General features: G+C 42.2%; 1 protein-coding gene across 6 annotated transcripts in view; it reads right to left on the bottom strand.

Annotated features, from left to right (window-relative positions):
• Positions 1-24,220, bottom strand: part of epb41l5 (erythrocyte membrane protein band 4.1 like 5) — a 47,801-nt gene that overhangs the window by 4,087 nt on the left and 19,494 nt on the right. For 2 of the 6 annotated variants that reach the window (XM_058391378.1, XM_058391377.1), the window contains exons 8-24: positions 23,567-23,687; positions 22,936-23,023; positions 22,754-22,842; positions 22,582-22,651; positions 20,189-20,358; positions 19,706-19,812; positions 19,589-19,613; positions 18,786-18,825; positions 18,019-18,143; positions 9,837-10,012; positions 9,359-9,450; positions 8,466-8,594; positions 7,293-7,357; positions 6,275-6,361; positions 3,441-3,522; positions 1,632-1,709; positions 1,412-1,474 (exon numbers count right to left, since the gene is read on the bottom strand). In XM_058391378.1, the coding sequence (XP_058247361.1) occupies positions 1,412-1,474; positions 1,632-1,709; positions 3,441-3,522; positions 6,275-6,361; positions 7,293-7,357; positions 8,466-8,594; positions 9,359-9,450; positions 9,837-10,012; positions 18,019-18,143; positions 18,786-18,825; positions 19,589-19,613; positions 19,706-19,812; positions 20,189-20,358; positions 22,582-22,651; positions 22,754-22,842; positions 22,936-23,023; positions 23,567-23,687 (1,607 nt within the window). Of the gene's footprint in view, positions 1-1,411; positions 1,478-1,631; positions 1,710-3,440; positions 3,523-6,274; positions 6,362-7,292; positions 7,358-8,465; positions 8,595-9,358; positions 9,451-9,836; positions 10,013-18,018; positions 18,144-18,785; positions 18,826-19,588; positions 19,614-19,705; positions 19,813-20,188; positions 20,359-22,581; positions 22,652-22,753; positions 22,843-22,935; positions 23,024-23,566; positions 23,688-24,220 lie in introns of all 6 variants that reach the window. The other 4 variants (XM_058391376.1, XM_058391375.1, XM_058391381.1 and 1 more) reach the window with 3 other exon arrangements.

The raw sequence follows: 24,220 nt of genomic DNA on the forward strand, positions 1-24,220 counted from the left end.
TCACAAGGTCGGGGTCATGCACTCAACACTATTTCATAACATGTCTCATCAGTCAGAATAACACGAGTAATGTTTCTCTCTCCTCTCTCCAGGAACCAGAATAATGGAGTGAGTCCCAGTCAAGAGGCAAAGGTACTACAGTCACATCACATTTTCCTCTTCTTCACTGAAATTTGCACGATACGATGCAACAGATCTTTTTAAATAAGAACTTCCATGAGCATGCATGCATTTGGCTTCTTGTTTTAGAAAAAAAAAAAAAATGCTGCCTTCACATGCTCCCTGAATTATCCTAAATATAAGTTTCCCACTAGGAAGTTGCACATGAATGGCCTGTCAAGTCATAATTACGACAAGGAAACTCTGAGATCTATTTGATACCCGAGATTCTGAGATTGGGAAAGTCCTAAACTTTCTGTGTGTGTTAGTTATACTTTTGTCATTTTTTATTGTCAGATTTTTTACTCTTGCAATTTCACAGCAATTCTGCAAAACAGAAATGAAAGAAAAACAGTTGTTTTCTTTAAGGAAAAATAAAATGCTTTGAGCGTCACTACAGCTCACGCTGATCAAGGTCACCTGTTTGATTTGGCACAGGTTTTACGCCGGATGCCCTTCCCCATGTAACCCTCCCATTTTAATCCGGGCTTGGGACTGGCACTGAGAGTTATCTCTTCAATGGCTGGGTTAGCGCCCTGCCTGGGAATCGAACCTGGGCCTCGGGAATGAGAGCATGAGAACCTGCCGCTGGACCACCAGGAGGCACATGAGGCACAGAGGTGCTGTTTAATTTCTGATTTGTTGCTAGGCACCTAGCCATAACCTTGTAACCCAGCATCTTTTCGTTCTGTACATGTTTAGTATAACACTGCTGTGCTAATCCTGCTTCAGAGCAGAGTTTCATTACCCAGGAGAAAAAAGGATGTCAACCCTACTACTTAAACCTTCCTCTACATGGGATTAAAAAGAACAACCTTGAGTTAATCTCAGTGTAAAAAGCATATAATGTACAACAATCATATACCAATCTCTATAAAATACTTTACACAATACAAAAAAAGCAATATTTCACATTACAGATTGTGGGGAACACCCCACAAGAGTTTTGGAGATGCTCTGATCCAGTCGTGTAGCCATCACAATTAGGCCCTTCGTGAAACTCTCTCACATCCGTACACTTGCCCATTTTTCCTGCTTCTAACACATCAACTTTGAGGACAAAATGTTCACTTGCTGCCTAATATATCCCACCCACTAACAGGTGCCATGATGAGGAGATCATCAGTCTTATTCACTTCACCTCTCACTGCTCAGAATGTTATGCCTGATCAGTGTACACTAAGAATAGAATTAAATGATATTACAATTAGAATGAACTATGCAGGCGAGATAGGGCACATTTTGAACTTACTGGAGCTACTGGAGCTGCTGGAACGATCCACCGAGGTGTAATGATGGGTTTGGGCGGCTGAACCTGCTGGAAGTGTGAGAGAGGAATAAGGTGAGTGTGGGTTTATGTACTGAAGTCACAAAATACTTCAAATAAAAATGTGTCACTCAGGAATCCTGCACTGTAGAGAAAGCAGCTGGTGCTGTAGCTGTGGTGTAACTGGGCAGGGGTATGGACTTACTACTGGTGTAGGGTCAGTGAAGTCTATCAGGTTATCGATGTGGGGTGCTGTATGCCCCTCCCGCTCCTCTGCTTTGTCCTGCATCAGGAAACGTCATGAACTTAGACAGCTAACCATGGTTTAGGTTTAGTTTTCAGGCAGTAGGGTTATTTTGTGTCCTAATTAACGAAGAAACTTGTTACAGGGATGAATTCACCGATTCATCAAATCTAAACCAGTTTATTCCCAGTCCAGGCCTTTAAACTATGAACTACCCATATCACAGTCAAGGCTCATTTTACAGCGTAGCTGTGCATCATCACTTATAATTAGTTTTATTATTTATTAAAAGAGCCATAAAATGAATAGAAGACAAAATTGAGAAGCTAAGTCACATGAATCACATAAAACATGATTAGCTATGCTGTTCTAGTGAAATAATCAATGATGTGATGTAAAGTGATTCATTCCTCTTGTACCACAGCAGAAGTTTAGATTTAATAAACAATGACAAATTTATAGTTGGATTATTACATTGAGACGTCTGGGGAAACTTCCTGTTTTTACTTAAAGCAGCTCTTATCTGGAGTTCTCTCTCAACGCCTCTTGCTTTTCTTTAATAAATTAATAACACAAAATAAAAAAACAATAATAATAATAATAATAATAATAACAACATATATTTATATAATAATAATACATATTTATAATAATAATAATTATTATGCACATTATTATTATTATTATTATTATTATTAAAGTGCAAAATCCTGTTTACATTAAATAAAGATTTCTACCATATCATAATTTTTGCATGTTTTTTAATTCCATGTATTATTTGATTTGGACGGTGTGAAATATCCACCATACAAGTCTCCATGCCTATCTCCTATAGAAACAATAACACTAAAATAAGTGTTTTTTTTTTGTTTTTTTTAAAAATCAGTTTACATTTCAACATCTGCCATGTTCATTTGTTATTAACTTCAGGAAAGAGAAGAAGAGGCTGATGAGGGAAGGACAGTTTCTAGGCATTATTATGCAATAACACGAGAACAGGAACTGACGGTCTCTCAGACGTTCCACGTTAAACTCAACTATAAACAATTATATGTTTGACTTATTGCTCTGTGACATATTAAATGATAAGTTGCTGTGGCACTGGAGAAATAAAACACTTCAGGTTGTGCTGATATTGAAAAATGATCACCTATGACATCACCTCAGTGATCACTTCACTCCTTTCTTACTGAATCATCAGCTAAAATTCTGTATTTAGTCTCTACAGGATTCTGTGACATAATTAATACTGTTTTTAAAAAAAATTAGAAATAAAACTTTTACATTTTGTGATGCAAGTTGCATTACAAATTTTTGAAAAAAAGAAAAGAAAAGAAAAGTAATTTTGGTCAGAACAATCACACAAAATAACCCTCTGAAATCCTGGAGGGACTGAATAACTGTGTTGCTCATAATTAGAGAAATCTAGCTGATCCTATTGACCTTTAAGTGCTGTGTGATGTCAGTACATGTATATACACAGATCAACAACAGCACAAACCTACAGCATTGAGAACACAAATGCCCAGCCATTCAGCTACAACTCCATTTTAAAGCTACGGCTAGTCAGTAACGCAATCCTCATCATGCTAACTGGTTTACACATTTATCCATAGCTGATGATAATGACCTAATAAACTATTCATTTATAACTATAAGCTTCTCACAGACAGTTAACTGAGCATCTGAGAACGACTGCGAATAGACGTCCGTTCCGGAGGCTGCAGCAGCTGGAGTGTCTGTGCGTTTGCACACAGAGGTCTTTGTTACCTTGGATGAGGAGGCTTCATTCAGGGGTTCGGCTGACGTGCTAGACAGAGAGGAGATGAACTCGTCTGCTTTCACTTCAAGGCTGAGGAGAGACGATAACACAAAGCTAGAGTGTGGATCACATTTCGGTGAAAGCAGGAGGAAATGCAGATCTGAAACTGTAGACTTTAACAAGCTCCAATTTACACAAACTCAGACCCGAGAGATGGAAAGGTTTGGATTTTGTCTTGTTTCTTAAGACGTTTGTTAAGTCCAAGCTGAACGTCCCTGCTGAGACGCTCTTACAAAACCATGTGACAGATTTGAGATCATTGATCTCAAACGTTGATTTTTAAAAAAAGGAAATGATTGAATTAAAAGGATTCCCTGTTGGTAGTGAGGTTAAAGTGATGTTAAAGGAGAAGTTCACTTCCAGAACAAAAATCTACAAATAATTTCCTCACCCCCTTGTCATCCAAGATGTTCATGTCTTTCTTTATTCAGTCGTAAAGAAATGATGTTTTTTGAGGAAAACATTTCAGGATTTTTCTTCATATAGTGGACTTCGATGGTGCCTGAGAGTTTGAACTTCCAAAATGCAGTTTAAATGCAGCTTCATAGAGCTCTAAACAATCCCACCCAAGGAAGAAGGGTCTTATCTAGCCAAAACATAAAAACCGTATACTTAACCACAAAAGCTCGTCTAGCACTAGCTCAGACATGCGCATCCACGACACTGCGTACTACGTAATCACGTCAGAAGGTCACGTGAGACAAAGGCAGAACTACAGAGCCAGTGTTTACAAAGCGAACGTGCAAAGACCAGGGAAAGTGCGAATAAGTCACATGCTCTTTACTAACAAAAAGATAGGAGGAGAATGTATGGGTGTGTTGATATCCAGGTGCAGAGCGAGCAACCACAGCTTCAATCTCTCAGGATTTTTTAAAGGAAATTTTGTGAGCAGCCACGTTATTTCCAAGCGGATGTAATTTAGATTTAAAACGATTTCCACATCCAGGGTACACACATGAACAGACAAGAAACTGACACAAAGACTTATAACTTTGTGTCATTCCACACACACAACAACTTCAGAGTGGTCCTTCTTCTCCACACTAGTAAACACTGGGTCTGTAGCTCCGCCTACGTCACGCATGGCCTCCGTGACGCTACATACTAAGTAATAATGGAGAAACTAGGCCACTATATGGAGGAAAAATCCTGAAATGTATTCCTTGTAAACATCTTGGATGACAAGGGGGTGAGGAAATTATTTGTAGATTTTTGATCTGAAAGTGAACTTCTTTAATACCTAGAATTAGTGAGAAACAATAATAGGCATGACAGTTTCTTCAGTACTGTGTGTGTGTGTGTGTGTGTGTGTACGCGCGTGTCAGAAGGATATATTAGCAGCACTGAGTGTGGAAATTGTGGAGGATTAGAGGACGCCACTACAAAAAGGAGCCTTTTCCATATTAACAAAAAAGCTTTAAAATATCAGAGCAGGGGATTTGATCAAACAGAAATATCACTTTACTGCACATCAGAGTGCATTGTGTGTACACCGTTTGATGCTTGACATCCAGGACACCCTTCTTTTCATTTGGAAATTAGATTATGATCACATTTCAAATCCAATCTTTTTTTCCCCTCTCTCCTTTTGAGCATTTCTAATCATTTCATTCGGCACATTAATCCATCAGAACAGAAATCCAGGGAATGGGTGTGTATTATCCTAAAACATAAAACATACATTCATTCACAAAACATTATTTGTTGGCTGACGTTCTGCCTCTCTAGAGATAATTAAGTCACTGAGACGGTGATTTAAAAAAAAAAATGCATTAGCCATTAACATGGACACAACGGACAAATCCTGAGGGATTAGTCACAAAAACAGTCTGCGCTTCATCTTTCCCCTTTTCTCACCTTGCGTCTTTGTCACGTCTCACCAGCTTCTGGACATTTCACTGGCCTAACTGCACATCTATCTGTTGCATATGAATCATGTAGTTAAGTATGGACATGTATCCAGGCAGAACATGGGTCATGTGACTCGTTTCACAGAGCCGGGATTCCTCTAGATGGCAGCACAGAGCTAGAAATCTAACATCTGCTTTCGCTTCTTTTCATCTTAAGATGAGATGCTACAAGTGGAAAGATGATCGCTAGGATTCTAAGGGTTTTTTTTGTATTGAGATGAAATGATTCATTATGCAAAAATCTAGGCTTTCGATTTTGTTAAGAGTGAAATGGTCATTTCACAATGCTGTAGAGAGAGCGCTCGAGAGAACATAGACTTCTACATATACTCAGAAATTAACCGATGCCATTTCTGAGTAATGGACATCTAACAATCAGCGTTTTTTACAAAAAAAACCCCACAAAACAACTCATTTGTAATCCTCTGCTAATGAGCGACAGGAAGGAAAATATAAAAATGAATAAATGCTGGACGTTTATTAACTGAGATTTTTCTCAATTGAAATAATTCAGTAATCAAAAATAATGAATGTGTTCAAAATTTAATATGGTTCTACTCTAGGTATTGGGGATTATAAGGAAAATGAATGTATGTAGTCATTTCTACCTGTAGTGTCAGGCCTTGTCACAGTAATCATGCTAGAGTTTGTATTTAAACATGAAACTACACACAGATGCCGTACATCATTCTAAAATATCTTGCTGATAAAAACCAACATTTCTCCACATAGTAGAGGGGGGGTAGTATAGATGGCTTTTTTAATCTGAGTGTGTCCCAGATTCTGTCTGCGGTCAACTACACACACACACACACACAAACAGGAAAATCTTAAACATGGCCTGCAGTATGTGTGTTAGAGTGGGGACTTGCCTGCTGGAGCATGTCTGCATCAGTGCTTCCCGACTGCCCATCGTCAGAGAGGAAGTGCTTCCCGTCTGCCCACCTCGACCCTGCAGCCTGCGAGACACACACAGAGAGAGAGAGAGTTTCAGAGTCACAGACATTAATGACTCTGACTTTACAGAGACAATAAGATCTGAATCTCATTTAAACAAAAAATGAGACATGTCCCCTTATCACCCCATCCCTCTATGCCACCAGTACCCATATCACACCCGCCCCGCTATAACACCTGTCCCCCTATCACTCCTGTCCTCCCATCAGACCTGTCCCCTTATCACACCCATCCCTCTATCGCCCCTGTCCTCTTATAACACCGGTCCCATAAATACCCCTGTCCCCAATCACCCCTGTCCTCTTATAAAACCTGTCCACTTATCACCCCTGTCCCCCATCCCCTTATAAAACCTGTCCACTTATCACCCCTGTCCCCCATCACCCCTGTTCCCTTATAACACCTGTCCCCCATCACCACTGTCCTCCTAACACCCCTGTTCCCTTATAACACCTGTCCCCCATCACCACTGTCCTCCTAACACCCCTGTTCCCTTATAACACCTGTCCCCCATCACCACTGTCCTCCTAACACCCCTGTTCCCTTATAACACCTGTCCCCCATCACCACTGTCCTCCTAACACCCCTGTTCCCTTATAACACCTGTCCCCCATCACCACTGTCCTCCTAACACCCCTGTTCCCTTATAACACCTGTCCCCCATCACCACTGTCCTCCTAACACCCCTGTTCCCTTATAACACCTGTCCCCCATCACCACTGTCCTCCTAACACCCCTGTTCCCTTATAACACCTGTCCCCCATCACCACTGTCCTCCTAACACCCCTGTTCCCTTATAACACCTGTCCCCCATCACCCCTGTCCTCCTAACACCCGTTCCCTTATAACACCTGTCCCCCATCACCCCTGTCCTCTTAACACCGCTGTTCTCTTAACACCCTTGTCCCCTGCTCCGGTCTTCCTCTGACTTACCTGGCTGCTGCTTCCTGAAGGTTACAGTTCTTTTCCCCCGTGACTCCAGTCTCCTCTCTTGGTACCTGAACAAAGACAAATGAAATTGAGGACTGCTGCTGTTTGCAACCTGTTTATTTCATCTAATCATAATCACAAGCTTATCACAAGTTAATCATTTTATCCTATTAGAACATTTCAAACCCTTACTGATATTACATTACTGACACTACATTATGATTATGTAAAACAGACTCAGCTACAGCAAGCCTTTATATTCATTCACATTAAATGAAACTCAGAGTATGCAGATTATTTTGTTTTCTCTTGCTTCCCCAAAGATGAGCAGATTTCCATATCAATAGCCAGAACCAAACCTTGAGGACATGTGGCTGTGACACATATTTACAAGTGGCTCAGTCACGTTATTGTGTGGTTTTGGGAACGTTCACATTGACTGGATATGAAGGATATGAATTTATTACACACAAGAAGCGAGAAATATTCCAATCTACAGAACAAACGTGGCATAAGTTTCCGTACATTTATGCACCAGTTATGCTGACGGGTTTAAATTGCTTATTAATTGATTCCCATTACACACACTAACACACCCATCTAATGAAACTCATATGAATGACAGAAGATTGGCTATTTAATTAGGACAAAAGACATGGAGCCTTATAAAATAAGGAAGTGTGTGTGTGTGTGCGCATGTGTGTGTTAGACGAGGCACCGTGATGGCCGAGCTGCATTACTGGAAGATTTACCACACCCCACTCTGATGAGGTACTGTTTAGATGTTTACTTTGTTAGTTTGTTGTTTTTATCTCTGTTAGCTTTGCCTTTGATTCACATTAATAACTCTAAATCAGCTTGGGAGTTTGTGTGAGACAGGTTTCTTATAAAAAAAATAATAATGTGAATTGGTTTGGTTATAATTGTTTGATAAAAAGAGGACCAGTGTTTCTACTTCTGCTGCTTTAAATAACTTTTTTTTATTCCTCTTTTATATCTTAATCTCCAATAATGAAGCCATGTGTAGGATGAGCCAGATGGTGGGAATAAATGAAAATTGGTTATTGCTGCTTTAATTTTGGGTTATAGTAAATAAATGCTGGTCTGCTGTTTGCTGTGATGATGATGATGATGATGATGATGTGTGTGTGTGTGTGTGTGTGATGTAGGAGGCACCCTGAACACTGCCTCTGCCTGGGCTTTTAGGATGTTGCTCTTGAGCTCATCCGGTGCCTTCAGGTGGCTGAGGACAGGACTGCTGGTCACGCTGCTCAGACTCTTCTCCGTCAGCTTCAACACGTCCTCCTGGACACAGACAACGGCACTGGTAAACGGTAATGGTATAGGAGCAGACACTGAGTATGTTTTATTTATTATAAGTATCAGCTTGACCTTCTCCACAGTTTGTCATGTTACAACCTGGAATTAAAACGGATTTCGTTTGGCAATTTTAACACAGCACTTGAAGCAGTTGCATTATTATTCACCTCCCTTGAGTAATACTGAGTAATACCGTAATTCTGGGATAGTTTTGTACATCTGGATGTTATTTTTGTCCAATTATTCAGATGTATCATTTCCCACAGAATTCGTTCTCAGAGTCAATAGAAATGCTTGTTCCATCATCTACATTTTCTGTAAGTGATCAGCTTGACACACACAATATAAAACCGTCCACCAGACTGAGCTCTACATGATCTATAGATGACTGGAAATGCTGAGCAGAGGACAGGTTTCAGTTAATCACGAACTGTGGCATGACTCCAGCGCTCCACAGAACGATGTGATCCTGCCCTCTTACTGCTTCAGCTTCGGCCTACTGTCCACTGCAGCATATGGGCCAGAAGCAGTGAGAAGAAACATGGCATTGTCAGTGAATGTAGATAAACAGTGTCTCAGGGTGACTTTAACCAGTCTGAACTGGAAATCAGTTACAATTCATGAAAGCTGGTGTATAGATGACAGTGTGTTTACTCAGACAGATGCACATGTTGCTGATGGAAACACAGAACAGCAAATTTTGATTGTGTGTGTGTGTGTGTGTCCAAGTTCTGGGTGGTTGAACCGACCTGGTTGTTCATGTTGACATTGATGTTAGAGCGAGCAGGAGCAGAGGTCGGCGTGCTCTCCATCTCCAGCTGCTTTAGTCGAGCTGCAGCGTCTGAGAGACAAGAACATTCAAGTCAAGGAGCTCTTATGTCATTTTCAAAAGATATCGAGCTGATACAGTAAATAGTGCAATAAAACAACGTTCCTCTAGGACCCTGGTTCTACATAAAGACACAGAGCTACCGAGGGCTAAAAGAGTAAAAATGAACCTATTCACATACAGGGCATGTGTGCAACCTCATGCAGCGTTGATCTTTAACCATTAACCAATACAGGTGCACACACACCTTAACACAACATGCTGCACATATCATTTACATGCTTACTGGATAAACAGATATCACCAGTGGAAACTAACATGAACGCTGACATGATGGAAATCTCTCAGGACAAAGCTGTACTTTAATCAGTGCAAATGTGCCACTGGTATATCCTCACTGTGTGTGTGTGTGTGTGCGCCACCATTGAGACAGAGGTTCTCAGTGACCGTGCCGGGGGCAGAGAGAGCAGCACTAGGTCCCGCCTCTTCAGCCGTGCCTGCTGTCGCCATGGGAACAGGTGTCCGGATAAGGTCGTCCACGCAGGTCTCCAGCAGGTTTGCCACATCAGGCATGCTGGGTGGGAGAATGAGTAAAAAGCATGTGAGAGCCAACGTAATGCTGACGTAGCTCAGGGTTCAGTGGGACACATACAACAGATCTGGCTCACCTGTTTAAAACGCAACGGTCCGTCATAACACGGAGCTCAGCCTGCTTTCAGACAGCCACAAGAGTACATTTCTATACATTTCAGTCTTAGAGATAATCTTAAAAAAATAAGGCATTCAAGATATTTGTGGAGTGTTCCTAGTTCACTGAGGAAAAGTATCCATCATCATATCTTCACAAAATGAGTCAAATGGAGCATGCATACTGCACAAATACTGATAAAGAAATTTTACATGTACTGGGTTGTGAAGTAGGCACTGATATAAAAGTGTCACGGTCTTCTGATGTGTCCTGAGATCTGACATGTGAAATGAAACAGATTCTAAACACTAAACAAGTGTATATTTACACAACTATTTCTACAGGCGTTACTTACAAAAGCCAACAATGGAGTTTAGATCTTCTGCCGTCAGTCTGAAGATAAGACTACATGAGACTAGAATAAACACAACAAGGCTGCAGTAGACGAGTGTCCTGTACGACGTGATGTCTCCGACAACATCTGCAGTCTTATTTAGCCACTTTTTTTTTTTTTTTTTTTAAATAAGTCTAAATACCAAAATAAACAAAAAAATCCAAGCTTATGAGGCTTACTGTGTATTGCTAATGACACATCGTTAGTGTCTCTGGAGCGGAGCGGTCAATCTGTTTCATGTTACAAACAGTGCCTTAAAAACAAGATCGCATAAAACTGTGAAATTCGTTTAGGTAATTCTGTCCAAGAACGAATCGGATTGAAGGCTAGCTCTTGAGAAGAGAGATATTAAGAAAGCAGTACACTCGCGCAATAAGAGCCATAACGCTGTTCATTTCTCAGACAGAAAAATCCAAAACACCGGGGTTATCTAAGGGCGGTGCATGCCTGACTGACCACACACACACACACACACAGCGAATGGAATGACGGAAGCCTCCTCTGTAGCCTGATATAACAAAAGTATTCCAGTTCAGTCTGTACCTGCAGCTCAGTGCTTGAAGTACTGCTGCTCATGCTGCATCACAAAGGGCAATGGAACAGTGTGTGCTTTCTGCCTTCTTCCACATGCACGAGCTCACAAAAACTTTTGCTTTTGCCCACTTTTGCTTTAATTTGACAAATAGATCATCCCTCCCTCCCTCCCTCCCTCCCGCCCTCCTTCCCTCCTACCCAGCTAATTATGCTCTCTTGATTTTCTCCATGGATGCTGTGGGTTTGTCTGCGTTTACATGCTCACTTGAAATAAGATCATTTAACCCACGGTTCAGTTCAATAGGATATGTTGAGTTGCTTTTTCCCCAGAGGAAACAGCAGGGCATTGAACCTGCCCTGAACCCCAGGAACATTTCACACATGTAATTTAGTAGCAGCATCACTTTTAACTGTCGGGATATGAAACACTGATGTGTTACAGCTACATTATGGAAAGATTTACATTTCTGGCATTTTGGCAGACGCCCATATCCAGAGCAACTTACATTGTATTTCATTTTATACAACTGAGCAATTGAGGGTTAAGGGCCTTGCTCAAGGGCCCTTCCGATCACTAGTTCAACACCTTAAACACTAACCCCCCCCCCCCCCCCCCCGCGTGATAACCACGGTTAAAAACATTCATTTTTCTCTTCCTTTTTCTCTTCTCTTTTTCTTGCATTTGTGCATCTTTGTGCATAAAAACAACAAAGCAAGATATTTTTCCCCCCTCACTGATCTGAAAGTGTTATGCCAGATTTAGATCAGAGCTGTTGATGCTGCGAATATGCAAATAAGAAGAGGGTTGTACCAGGGATCGGGAATCTACAGTGTGAAACATCAGATTATGAAAAACCAGGGTTCAACCTGGGAAAAGTGAAAGAAAGAAAGAAATAACATTAAATAAAAATGTGATGAAAGATTCTTATTTCATATGTGAAAAGCTCGAATATGATGCAGGAATAGCTTTTTATTACCAGTTACTAAAAATGTTTTCAAGACAAGTGGGAAACAAGATCCTTTGTTTAGTTTTAAAACCATAATAATAATAATAATAATAATTGCTATTTAGTAGAGCTGTATAGTCTTAGCTGTTTAAAAGCAAAAATATCACTTATCGTGTTTATGTTTATCTATCCCAGATCTACAAATACAGATTTTTAAAAAGTCTATATATTTTTTAAAAAGGAAAAGCTTCAGCTCCTAGTTGGCAGGATAAGATGCTCCTGAAACCTAGTAAAATCTCATTTTCAGGTGAAGAAGCCAGTAAGGTGAGGTGTCGATGAGGATGAGCAGAACTCTCTGCAGCTGGCTCCCGGAAATCAGCTGCTCGCTATCGCACAGCTCTGGCTACTCTCAGTCTGAAGGCAGGATGGAAACCAGGCTTCTGTCAGGAAGTACGCAAGCTCAGGTAGGCAGCTTCTTCATCCCAATAAAGATAAACGCACACGCGGCGGGTTTCAGAGCGACTCAGGGATGGGCAGGGGAAGAGGCGGAGTCCTGGGCAGATGGGTCAGGGCCAAGCCGTCATGCTGATGGCCTGAGAGGAGGGATTTGAGAGGAGGTAGAGGGAGAAGATTGGAATGTTGAAGAGTCGGGGGAGTGTTTGCAGAAAATAGGAGTGAGGAAAGATAACACAGGAACACAGGAGGAGGAATCTGGAAAGACTGAGCAAGGGCACTTTAAAATAAACGTTGGCCGGTGTTTGGCTACGGCTTTTTAAACTTTAACCAGCTTATCTGTGGAGAATGTTTTGGTTTCGTGAGAAGCATTTTAGCAGTCTACAGATATCCTGCTGCATTAGCTCTATAAAACCCTGGCCCATTATGGCCTGCGGGATGTAAAACATTCCATATTGCCGGAGCAGGCAGCATCAGCGCTCCGACACCGAGCTGAAGAACCCACGTTCCTCGCCCTGAGACTCAGCGTCAGCGAGCTCAAACACATCGTTTTCAATGTCATCAACGTGCCTGTGGCTCAAGTCTTAATCTGTGAATCAGCAGTTCTGCTGAAAAAAGTCAAGAGAAAGCGAAAGAGATTCGAAAGACAACTTTCCAAAACGGGAAGTGGAGATATAAACACAAAATGATTACAACGAAGCACAAAACGTTTTTTTTTTAATTTACAGGATTATTAAGGTTAGTTCAGCATGCATGATTGATGACAGTTATATAAAGAGACGCTGATACACCGAGAGCAGACAAGGAAAAGGTCAGCGCAGACAGGGAACTCTCTCTATATGTGACTAATGTTACTGTAACGTTTCAGCAAAAATCTCTACACTGAGCCTGATCTCAAGCTAACACCTTCACTGTGATGCTGTATCAAAAAACTATAATGGTGAGAAGAGCAAAACAAAATAACAAGAAAACACAAGGACGAATGAGACAAACCGAAAAAGGTACACTATATTGCCAAATGTTTTGGGACACCTCTCCAAATCATTGAATTCAGGGGTTGGGCTTGGCCCCTTAGTTCCAGTGAAGGGAACTCTTAATGCATCAGCATACCAAGACATTTTGGACAATTTCATGTTCCCAACTTTATGTGAACAGTTTGGGGATGACTCCTTCCTGTTCCAACATGACTGCACACCAGTGCACAAAGCAAGGTCCATAAAGACATGGATGAGTGAAGTTGGTGTGGAGGAACTTGACTGACCTGGACAGAGACCTGAGTCCTGACCTCAACCCGATAGAACACCTTTGGAATGAATTAGAGTGGCAACTGCGAGCCAGGCCAAAAGTTTTGGGACATCTGCCTTTACATGCACATGAATGTAATATGGAGTTGGCCCGCCCTTTGCAGATATAACAGCTTCAACTCTTCTGGGAAGGCTTTCCACAAGGTTTAGGAGTGTGTTCATGGGAATTTTTGATCATTCCTATAGAAGCACATTTGTGAGGTCAGGCACTGATGTTGGAGGAGAACACCTGGCTCACAGTCTCCACTCTAATTCATCCAGTCCTGAACCCTTTTCCTATTAAATGTACTCCTGTTCGATTTGTTTACACTCTCACACATCCTCTTCACTGATTGGCTGCTGCTGCTGCTGTCAGTCAGACTGTATTTGTACAGGAAGTTGGTGTGACATCTGAGGATCGTGTATATATTTCCCACCAATCCTGACCTGATACGTCTGACTCCGCTCTGACAGGATCAGCTCAAGTCACAGCAGCTGAGAAGGAATATTACAGCGTTCTTGTCCTCTGACTCATGATTGTTTTTTTCTTTTTAACAACCCCAAAAAATCCCAGACTGTGGTGATGCTGTTTGTGGGAAATGGGCTAGTGTGAGGATTTCAAGTTGGCAAACTGGGATTTTCCTGGTATTTTCAAAACAATGCATACCTCACTCTACGCCACGCTCCCTCCGAACCTCAAGGATGACTCGGGTCTCAAGATACGAATCAAGATCTTAGAATGAACTTCCCTGGCTGTCTGAACCGAGGAGTCACCTTTGGGTTTCAAACAAAGTCTTTAAGACCTGTGTGTTGAGCACACACTTGATCACGTGTGTCTTGTGTGTTATTGTTCACGGTCTACTAACCTCCAGAAAAGAGTTTGAGGAGTCTGAGAACTACATAACTCTTCTTTTTAACCCCTTGCCAAAAAAGGCCAAATAAAAGTCTTGTTTATTGGGTTTCGATGTTCCCGGGTTACCCTAGTGTGTGTGTGTGTATACAGTGTTTAACTCTATATATGAATTTACTCTGCTGTACATGCATGTGGAATCTTCATATGCATGATATTAGGAGCAAGTACCTGAGATCTAATTCAGAAACTCAAACATATAGAGGACAGTACCAAAAATAAGTGAGATCTATACTCCTGACCTGTTGGGAGATGTGAGATGTGAGGGAGATGTGAGATAGATATGAGATACGAGGGAGATACGAGATGCGAGGGAGATATGAAGGAGATATGAAGATGTGAGGGAGATATGAGATGGATATGAGGGACATGTGAGAGAAATATGAAATGTGAGGGAGATATGAGATGGATATAAGGGATGTGTGAGAGAAATGTGAGGGAGATATGAGAGGTGAGGTGGATATGAGGGAGATGTGAGAAATGTGAGGGAGATATGAGATGTGAGGGAGATATGAGAGGTGAGGGAGAGGTGATGATGTGAGGAAGATGTGAGAGGTGAGGGAGATGTGATGAACATGTGAGGAAGCTGTGAGAGGTGAGGGAGATGTGATGAAGATGTGAGGAAGCTGTGAGAGGTGAGGGAGATGTGATGAAGATGTGAGGAAGATGTGAGGGAGATGTGAGGGAGATGTGAGGAAGATGTGAGAGGTGAGGGAGATGTGATGAACATGTGAGGAAGCTGTGAGAGGTGAGGGAGATGTGATGAACATGTGAGGAAGCTCTGAGAGGTGAGGGAGATGTGATGAAGATGTGAGGAAGATGTGAGGTGAGGGAGATGTGATGAACATGTGAGGATGGTGAAGATGTGATGAAGATGTGAGGATGATGATGTGAGAGGTGAGGAAGATTTGATGAAGATGTGAGGATGATGAAGATGTGAGAGGTGAGGAAGATGTGATGTGAGGATGATGATGTGAGAGGTGAGGAAGATGAGGAAGATGTGAGAGGTGAGGAAGATGTGATGTGAGGATGATGAAGATGTGAGAGGTGAGGAAGATGTGAGGAAGATGTGAGAGGTGAGGAAGATGCGATGATGATGTGAGAGGTGAGGGAGATGTGATGAAGATGTGAGGATGATGATGTGAGAGGTGAGGAAGATTTGATGAAGATGTGAGGATGATGAAGATGTGAGAGGTGAGGAAGATGTGATGTGAGGATGATGATGTGAGAGGTGAGGAAGATGAGGAAGATGTGAGAGGTGAGGAAGATGTGATGTGAGGATGATGAAGATGTGAGAGGTGAGGAAGATGTGAGGAAGATGTGAGAGGTGAGGAAGATGCGATGATGATGTGAGAGGTGAGGGAGATGTGATGAAGATGTGAGGATGATGTGAGAGGTGAGGAAGATGTGATGAAGATGTGAGGAAGGTCTACACTCCTGACCTGTTGGGTTTACAGGGTTGTCGTTAATCAAAGTTCCTCAGGCTGGAATGACGATATTAACAGCAGCTCCACTTTAGCTACTGATCAAGTTCCCTATACGTATAAGCAGGTTAATAAGAAGTCTGAATCCAGGGGAAAGAAGAATTTTGATTTGATCAGAAAGAACCCAGTGCTTGCTGGAGACAGCAGAAAGAAGAGCGGATCAGAATCAGGGTCAGATCGTCCTTGATGATTCTGCACATCAGTAAATTTACCGTGTCCGTTGATTGATCTGATTGTGAAAGTGGAACAAGAGAGCGCCGTGCCGAACCCAAGCGATCAGGAAAGCCCATCCAAAAAATAAGCAAAATGAAAGAACTGATCTGCACACCCAGAGCTTTAGAGCTGAACAAAGCAGTACATACCTCACCTTACGACAAGGCCATTTCAGAACATCAGACTAGAATACAGTAAAAAAAAACTTTTATAAAAAAGAAGTCATGAGGATCAAAGATTCATAACAGAGAAAAACACAGCCACTCTCTCTCTTTCACACACACACACACACACACACACACACACACCTCTTTATGTGATTATTAAAAAATATATGAGGTTAAACATTCTTGGATGTTTAAAGCAAAGCTCCACATAGCACAGAGATCCTTCAAACAGCCTCAGGAGCCACAAAACCAGATGATGGGAAAAAAAGCAAAGAGGGAGTGAGTAGGAGATGTGAGATGTGAGGGAGATGTGAGATGTGATGGAAATGTGATGAACATGTGAGGGAGGTTTGAAGGAGATGTGAGAAAGATATGAGATGTGAGGGAGATATAAGGGAGAGAGACATGAGGGAGAGGTGAGGGAGAGGTGAAGGTGAGATGTGAGGGAGATGTAAGATGTGAGGGAGATGTGATGGAGATGTGAGATATGATGGAGGATGTGATGGAAGTGTGAGGGAGATGTGAAATGTAAGATATGATGGAGGATGTGAGGGAGCTGTGAGATATGAGGGAAATGTGAGGGAGATGTGAGGGAAATGTGAGGGAGATGTGAGATATGATGGTGGATATTATGAACATGTGAGGGAGATGTGAAATGTAAGATATGATGGAGGATGTGAGGGAGCTGTGAGATATGAGGGAAATGTGAGGGAGATGTGAGGGAAATGTGAGGGAGATGTGAGATATGATGGTGGATATTATGAACATGTGAGGGAGATGTGAGGGAGGATGCAAGATATGATGGAGGATGTGATTGAGGATGTGAGGGAGGATGTGAGATATGATGGAGGATGTGAGGGAGGATGTGAGGGAGGATGTGAGATATGATGGAGGATGTGAGGGAGGATGTGAGATATGATGGAGGATGTGAGGGAGGATGTGAGATATGATGGAGGATGTGAGGGAGGATGTGAGATATGATGGAGGATGTGAGGGAGGATGTGAGATATGATGGAGGATGTGAGGGAGGATGTGAGATATGATGGAGGATGTGATTGAGGATGTGAGTTGTGATGGAGGATGTGAGGGAGGATGTGAGATATGATGGAGGATGTGATTGAGGATGTGAGGGAGGATGTGAGTTGTGATGGAGTTGTGATGGAGATGTGATGGAGGATGTGAGGGAGATGTGATGGAGGATGTGAGGGAGATGTGATGGAGATGTGATGGAGGATTTGATGGAGAAGTGAGGGAGATATGAGGTCTCTCAGAACAGCAAAGCCCACTCCAGAGCAGCAGCAGCTGTCCCCATATCAAAGCAAAGCAAAGTCAAGCACACTTACAATCAGTTACCCACACAGCACCATCCCTAATGCAAGTTTCTTATACACATGCAAACACACACACAGCACCATTATCAACAAAAGTTTCACACACACACACACACACACTGCACCATCCTTAATGCGAGTTTCTTATACACTTATACACCACACACACTGCTCACCTCCTCTTCACCGACTGGCTCCCACCGGGACTCCGAGGCAGAGCTTCAATAGTCAGTGGACCCTGTGCCAAGGGCTGGCTGGACACTGGAGAGACTCCAGGCCATGAAGACTGAGACTGGACATACTGTGAAAGAGAAAGAACAGATCACAAAAAAAATCACATACAGTATACACAAAAAGATAAAACACAAAAATGGGGGAGGGAGAGAGAGAGCAAGAGAGAGAGGGAGTGTGAGAGCGAGAGAAGCTGAGGTCAGTTTAATATATAAAATGAAAACAACTGACCCATGAAAAAAAAAAAAGCTACCTTATCTAATTCACACATTTGAGGTCTCAAAAAAAAAAAGATCAACACAAACAGTCCAGGGTTGCCAGATTAAACATATTGCATCCAAAACTTTAAAACTAGTTTACAAATAAAAATAGAACATTAATAAAAACCGAAACACTTTTACACATGCATATATGTATGTGTATATATAATACCTATTTGTTTGCATTTAGAAAAACTGGACCCTCTTTTTGCCATGTACAATGTTTCCAATCTCAGAAACTCGGGTATCAAAATGATCTCAGAGTTTCCTAGTTGTAATTACGACTTGAGGGGCCATTCATGTGCAACTTCCTAGTTGAAACTCATATTTAGGATAATTCAGAGAGCTAAAACAAGATGCATGCTCATGGAAGTTCTTATTTAAAAAGATCTGTTGCATCGTATTGTACAAATTTCAGTGAAGAAGAGGAAAATGTGATGTGACTGTAGTACCTTTGCCTCTTGACTGGGATTCACTCCATTATTCTGGTTCCTGGAGAGAGGAGAGAGAAACATTACTCGTGTTATTCTGACTGATGAGACATGTTATGAAATAGTGTTGAGTGCATGACCCCGACCTTGTGACTGTGTAATGCACACACACACACACACTCTTTCACTCTCTCCTACACACGCTCTCTCTTACACACACACTCACACACTCTCTCTTTTACACATACACTCTTGCTCACTCTTTCTTACACACACTCTCTCACACACTCTCTCGCTCACTCTTTCTTACACACTCTCTCGCTCACTCTTTCTTACACACTATCTCTCACACTCTCTCGCTCACTCTCTCTCACACACTCTCGCTCACTCTCTCTCACACACTCTCTCGCTCACTCTCTCTCACACACTCTCTCGCTCACTCTCTCTTACACACTCTCTCGCTCACTCTCTCGCTCACTCTTTCTTACACACTCTCTCGCTCACTCTTTCTTACACACTCTCTCTCACACACTCTCTCGCTCACTCTCTCACACACTCTCTCGCTCACTCTCTCTTACACACTCTCTCGCTCACTCTCTCTTACACACTCTCTCGCTCACTTTCTTACACACTCTCTCGCTCACTCTTTCTTACACACTCTCTCGCTCACTCTTTCTTACACACACTCTCTCGCTCACTCTTTCTTACACACACTCTCGCTCACTCTTTCTTACACACACTCTCTCACACACTCACTCTTTCTTACACACTCTCATTTGTGCATGTTAGGCTAAAAGTCAAAGCACTGGAAGTGAGCTACTTACTCTGGGGATTTAGGAACAATGGGACCTGTTAAAACACACAACAACCCAAATGATTACACACTGATCTGGAGTTCTAAACCTTCCATAAGATTTTAGAAACCTTGTGTGAGTTTGCACCTCTGTTCTGCAAAGTCCTTCTGGAGTAGCGGCGGCTGGGACGTCTCTCGAATGTGGCCGAACGCCGAGCTTTGTTAGCCTTGGTGGTCTGATATTCCGTCTTTCCGCTGCCGAACAAATGTGAATTAAAAGAGACAAACAATGAGGCTGAAAAAAAACTAATCAGGGAAATAAAAAGAAATGTAGAGAAATGGAGTGGAGAGAGAAGTGAGACCGGAGACAGCTCTCCCACTGAGAGGGTTAACTGGAGAACGTCAGAGCACTAGGTTGGCAGCTGGAGATAAGATACACTTCTACAGGTAACACACACACACACACACACAGTGGCCTGGGAAAACCTTTTCTCAAAAAACTAGATCAGGCCAGGATTGCCAGATTCAACGCAATAAAGCTAGTTTACAATCAATAAAAATAGACCAGTCATGGGCTGTACTTTAAGACTGGGTTAACGACTCCACTCCAACGCCACGCCAGCATCAGTACCTGTATCTGAACCGTGAGCCCATGCGGATGAAGCCTGAGCGAGAAGATCCCTTCTGGACGGGGCCACGGAGCCTGAAGAAAGCATGATGCTCCACTGCACACTTCCATAAGTGCTTACAGGCCTTGGGATGGTCCATGCGAAAGACGAACGTGTGCTCCTGCTCTTTGCCCTGATGGAGAGAGAGAAGAAACATTCAGTCCGGTGGAAAGATGAAGGGTCAGTAGAAAAATAGGACTACTGTTATTCATGAGACTCGATAAAGACGTGTTCGTGAGTTTGTTTGGTGAAACTGCAAACACAGGATAGTTCTGTTAAATAATTAAAATTCCTTTGAGTTTGCTTGACCTCAACCCCACTGAACACTTCTGGGATGACCTGGAGAAGTTTCAGTGTTGTAAAGAGAGCAGAATCCTCAAGAAATATGGACGGTTTATTAAGCAGGACTGCACTGGAGAAGCACAAACCATTCTAATAATTTATCAACGAAGGGGAGTTGTGTGATACAAGCCAAGTTTCTTAAGAAGCCGGGTTGACTGTACCAGCTTTTAAATCGCAAAAAGCAAGAGTAAAAGCAGCACGCTGGCAGGAAGTAGAGTTTTTTTTTTGTTGTTTTTTTGATCAAGCATGGAGTGGAGAATATTAAAAAAGAAGAAAGCCATACACATATTTAGAGAAAAAAAGTGCTCTTAATCTACAATGGTGTTGAAAAGGAAGCAGAAATCACACAAGCACTGAAAGAACTATGTAGTCAGTAAAAGCCATGTAACCTGTACCAAAAGCAGGATTTTCCGGTTCAAAATGAGCCTCATGTTGGAACGGCCTTTCGTACGAGGAGCACTGTAGAGCTAGAGTCTCATATTTTGTCATTTGAGTTATTCCAGGAAGTTTGAACAGAAACAGAGGAAGATGTGGACAAACAAAATGAATACACTGATCAGGCAAAACATTATGACCACCTGTCTAATATTGTGTTGGTTCCCCTTTTGCTGCCAAAACAGCCCTGACCCATTGACACATGGACTCCACTAGATCCCTGAAGGTGTGCTGTGGTATCTGGCACCAAGATGTTAGCAGCAGATCCTTTAAGTCCTGTAAGTAAGACTCCATGGGCCCTACCTCGCAACTCACAGGACTTAAAGGTTACTTACAGGACATAACGGATACTTTTGACCACTGCAGACCGGGAACACTCCACAAGAGCTGCAGTTTTAGAGATGCTCTGATCCAGTCATCTAGCCATCACAATTTGGCACTCGCTCAGATCCTTACACTTGTCCATTTGTCCTGCGTCTAACACATCAACTTTAAGGACAAAATGTTCACTTGCTGCCTAATATGCTCATATTGTTATGGCTGATCGGTTTGTATATAATAGTGTATAGATATTTTGGCTGGAGTAGACATTGCTTTCCAAATACACCTAATAAGACTGATCAAAAACTACCAATCTGACAACCAGAAAAAACAACAGCAGGTAGTAATAGAGCGGGATACAAAGAATAAAAAGAATGGAGGGATCAGTTCGCTGAGATCTATTAAAAAGTCCGTCTTTATTGAGTTCGAATCCTAATGGTTACAGTCATAATCTCTGTCCAGGAGTCCAAGAGGAGTCCAAGCTGACCGTGCTGTCTGGGTGTGAGAGATGGAATATTGTCCCTGTCGATCACAGAAACTCTAGCTGACCTTCATCTGACAGTACTCATGACTGTGTGACTGGACAAACACTGGCCTCTTTTATGCCACTACATTTCACCCGATTCCTCCGGTGTTCAATATTTAATACCAGGTAAAGAGAGTTCACGCATATGGAGGCAGAGAGAGAGATTTGTTTTTGCTCGTAATGACTCGCGCTATTGCAGCTTAAATCACAACGGTCCGAGTTAAGATAGCGCTTATGTGTGCTAGAGTCTCTCAGGACTTGTCTGGTGATGGACAGCTCTTTATGTTCACAGCTCCACTGCTTTATAGGAGTGTTAAGTGCTCCAGATGCCAGACATGCCTGAGGGAGGGCAGTGGTTAATTAACTCCTGCTGGAGATGAGCCAACCTCAGTCAAGGCATCAGTCCCATGAGGGGCAGCGGTGTAACAAAATATCCACACAGGCACACACACACACAGAACTAGAACCTGTAGGACACACTGTACATCACTGCAGAATATCAGTTCATTTCCTTATGCTGACGGAGACACACAGCACAGGAAGCTATAAAGATTCTTCTGAGTATCGCTGGGTTTCATCACATGACGATAAAGTAGACAGCGTGTAGATACGAGCAACACCGAACTACACACGATGTAGCAGACAGGTGGTAGACCGGGTAAACAGGAGGCATTATCTGTGCGGAGATGTTAGAAAGGACAGGACGTTCTGTTTTCTGGTGTCCTGCATTACCTGCTCGTCATCTTCCACCACCACTAGGGTCAGCTTGTTCTTTTTGAAGTCTAACCGCGTGATCTTCGGCCTGGGTGAAGCGAGAAACATACACACACGATGGAGAATACTTGTACATATCAAATACTTGGAGATTAACAAACAAAAACAAATAATACTACAATGGTCTTACCAAAAGAACAGTCCGATCTTGGTCTCTCCCTCAAACACGAGCACTCCAGTGGGGGTCAGTCCCAAACTGTACTCATTTCCATCTCTGGCCTGGAAGCAGAAGGAACGAAACACATGGATTTGGAAAAGAACCACATTTGATTTTTCTATGCCGACATTTCCGAGGAACAAGATCATGCTTACCTTAACCATGTGCATGTCCACCCCATACATCTCCAGCCACTTGGCCTTGTTCAGGTAGTTTATCTCAGCCTGAGCGGGCATCTGGCCTCTGGAAGATAGCGAGGCTCAGAAGAGGAATTTTGTCACAGTTGTCTAAGGCCTTACGAAAGCTTTCAAGTCTGACTGACCCTATGACTCAGGCTGAAATTATACTGAATCACGTCCATTTGAAAGAAGGCATCCAAACTGGATAGTGATAAAGGTGTGATTTATTGGTTAGTGGTGGTGTTATTGGTTAGTGGTGGTGTTATTGGTTAGTGGAGGAGTTTCTGGTTAATGGCAGTGTTATTGGTGATTGGAAGGGTTTCTGGTTAGTGGTGGTGTTACTGGTTATTTGGGGAGTTACTGGTTAGTGGACATGTTATTAGAGGTGTTACTGTTTGATGGTGGTTTTATTAGTTAGAAAAGGGGTTATTGGTAAGTGGACATGTTACTGGTCATTGGTTGTGTTATTGGTTATTGGAGGTGTTACTGGTTAGTGGACAGGTTATTGGTCACTGATGGTGTTAATGGTTAGAGGAGGTGTTACTGGTTAGTGGAGGACATATTGGTTATTGGAGCAGTTACTGGTTAGTGTAGGTGGTATTGTTACCTGCACTCTTTCCACGCGTTGTAGATGGCCAGCTCCATATCTTCTGTCTGCTCGGGCACGAAGCGGAACTCCGACACCAGGTCAAGGCCATGCTCTGCAGGGTCGCAGTCACCCAGCTCGGCTACAAGGGTCAAGATGTCAGAGGTTAATTACTGAGGGCTCAGTGGAGATGGACAGGAACTTGTTAAACTTTTACAGCACAGAGAATTGGCACTAAACAAACAAAAAAAGTGGTCATAATTGTGTTACAGGAAACTTATAAACAATATGATGGTGTGATGCTGCCCAACTCTTACTACCCCACAGTTTATTACTTTCCTATAACAGCATATTACGAAATGTTTTATTCTTTTTAAACTTTTATTAAGTCCAACATAACAACTGAGGTCATCGAGATGTCAGTTCCTGCTATCGGTTAAGTTATGTGGCAGCTATGAAAATGTACTCTTTTACCATAGAAACATAGTTACTATAGATACATTCTTTCTAATATGTTAGAGTTAATATGAACCTGATTTGTTTTCTAGATAGAAGAGTTCGAGCTGTCTGACCAATCAGAGTCAACATTGCTGTGGGACAAGCTACGTATTTGATTTAAGATATTATTGTATTTTATTGTACACTGATTTATCTACTGCTTCTCCTATGCAGGGT

Source organism: Hemibagrus wyckioides, linkage group LG06, assembly GCF_019097595.1.
Source record: "Hemibagrus wyckioides isolate EC202008001 linkage group LG06, SWU_Hwy_1.0, whole genome shotgun sequence".
NCBI lineage: Eukaryota > Metazoa > Chordata > Actinopteri > Siluriformes > Bagridae > Hemibagrus > Hemibagrus wyckioides.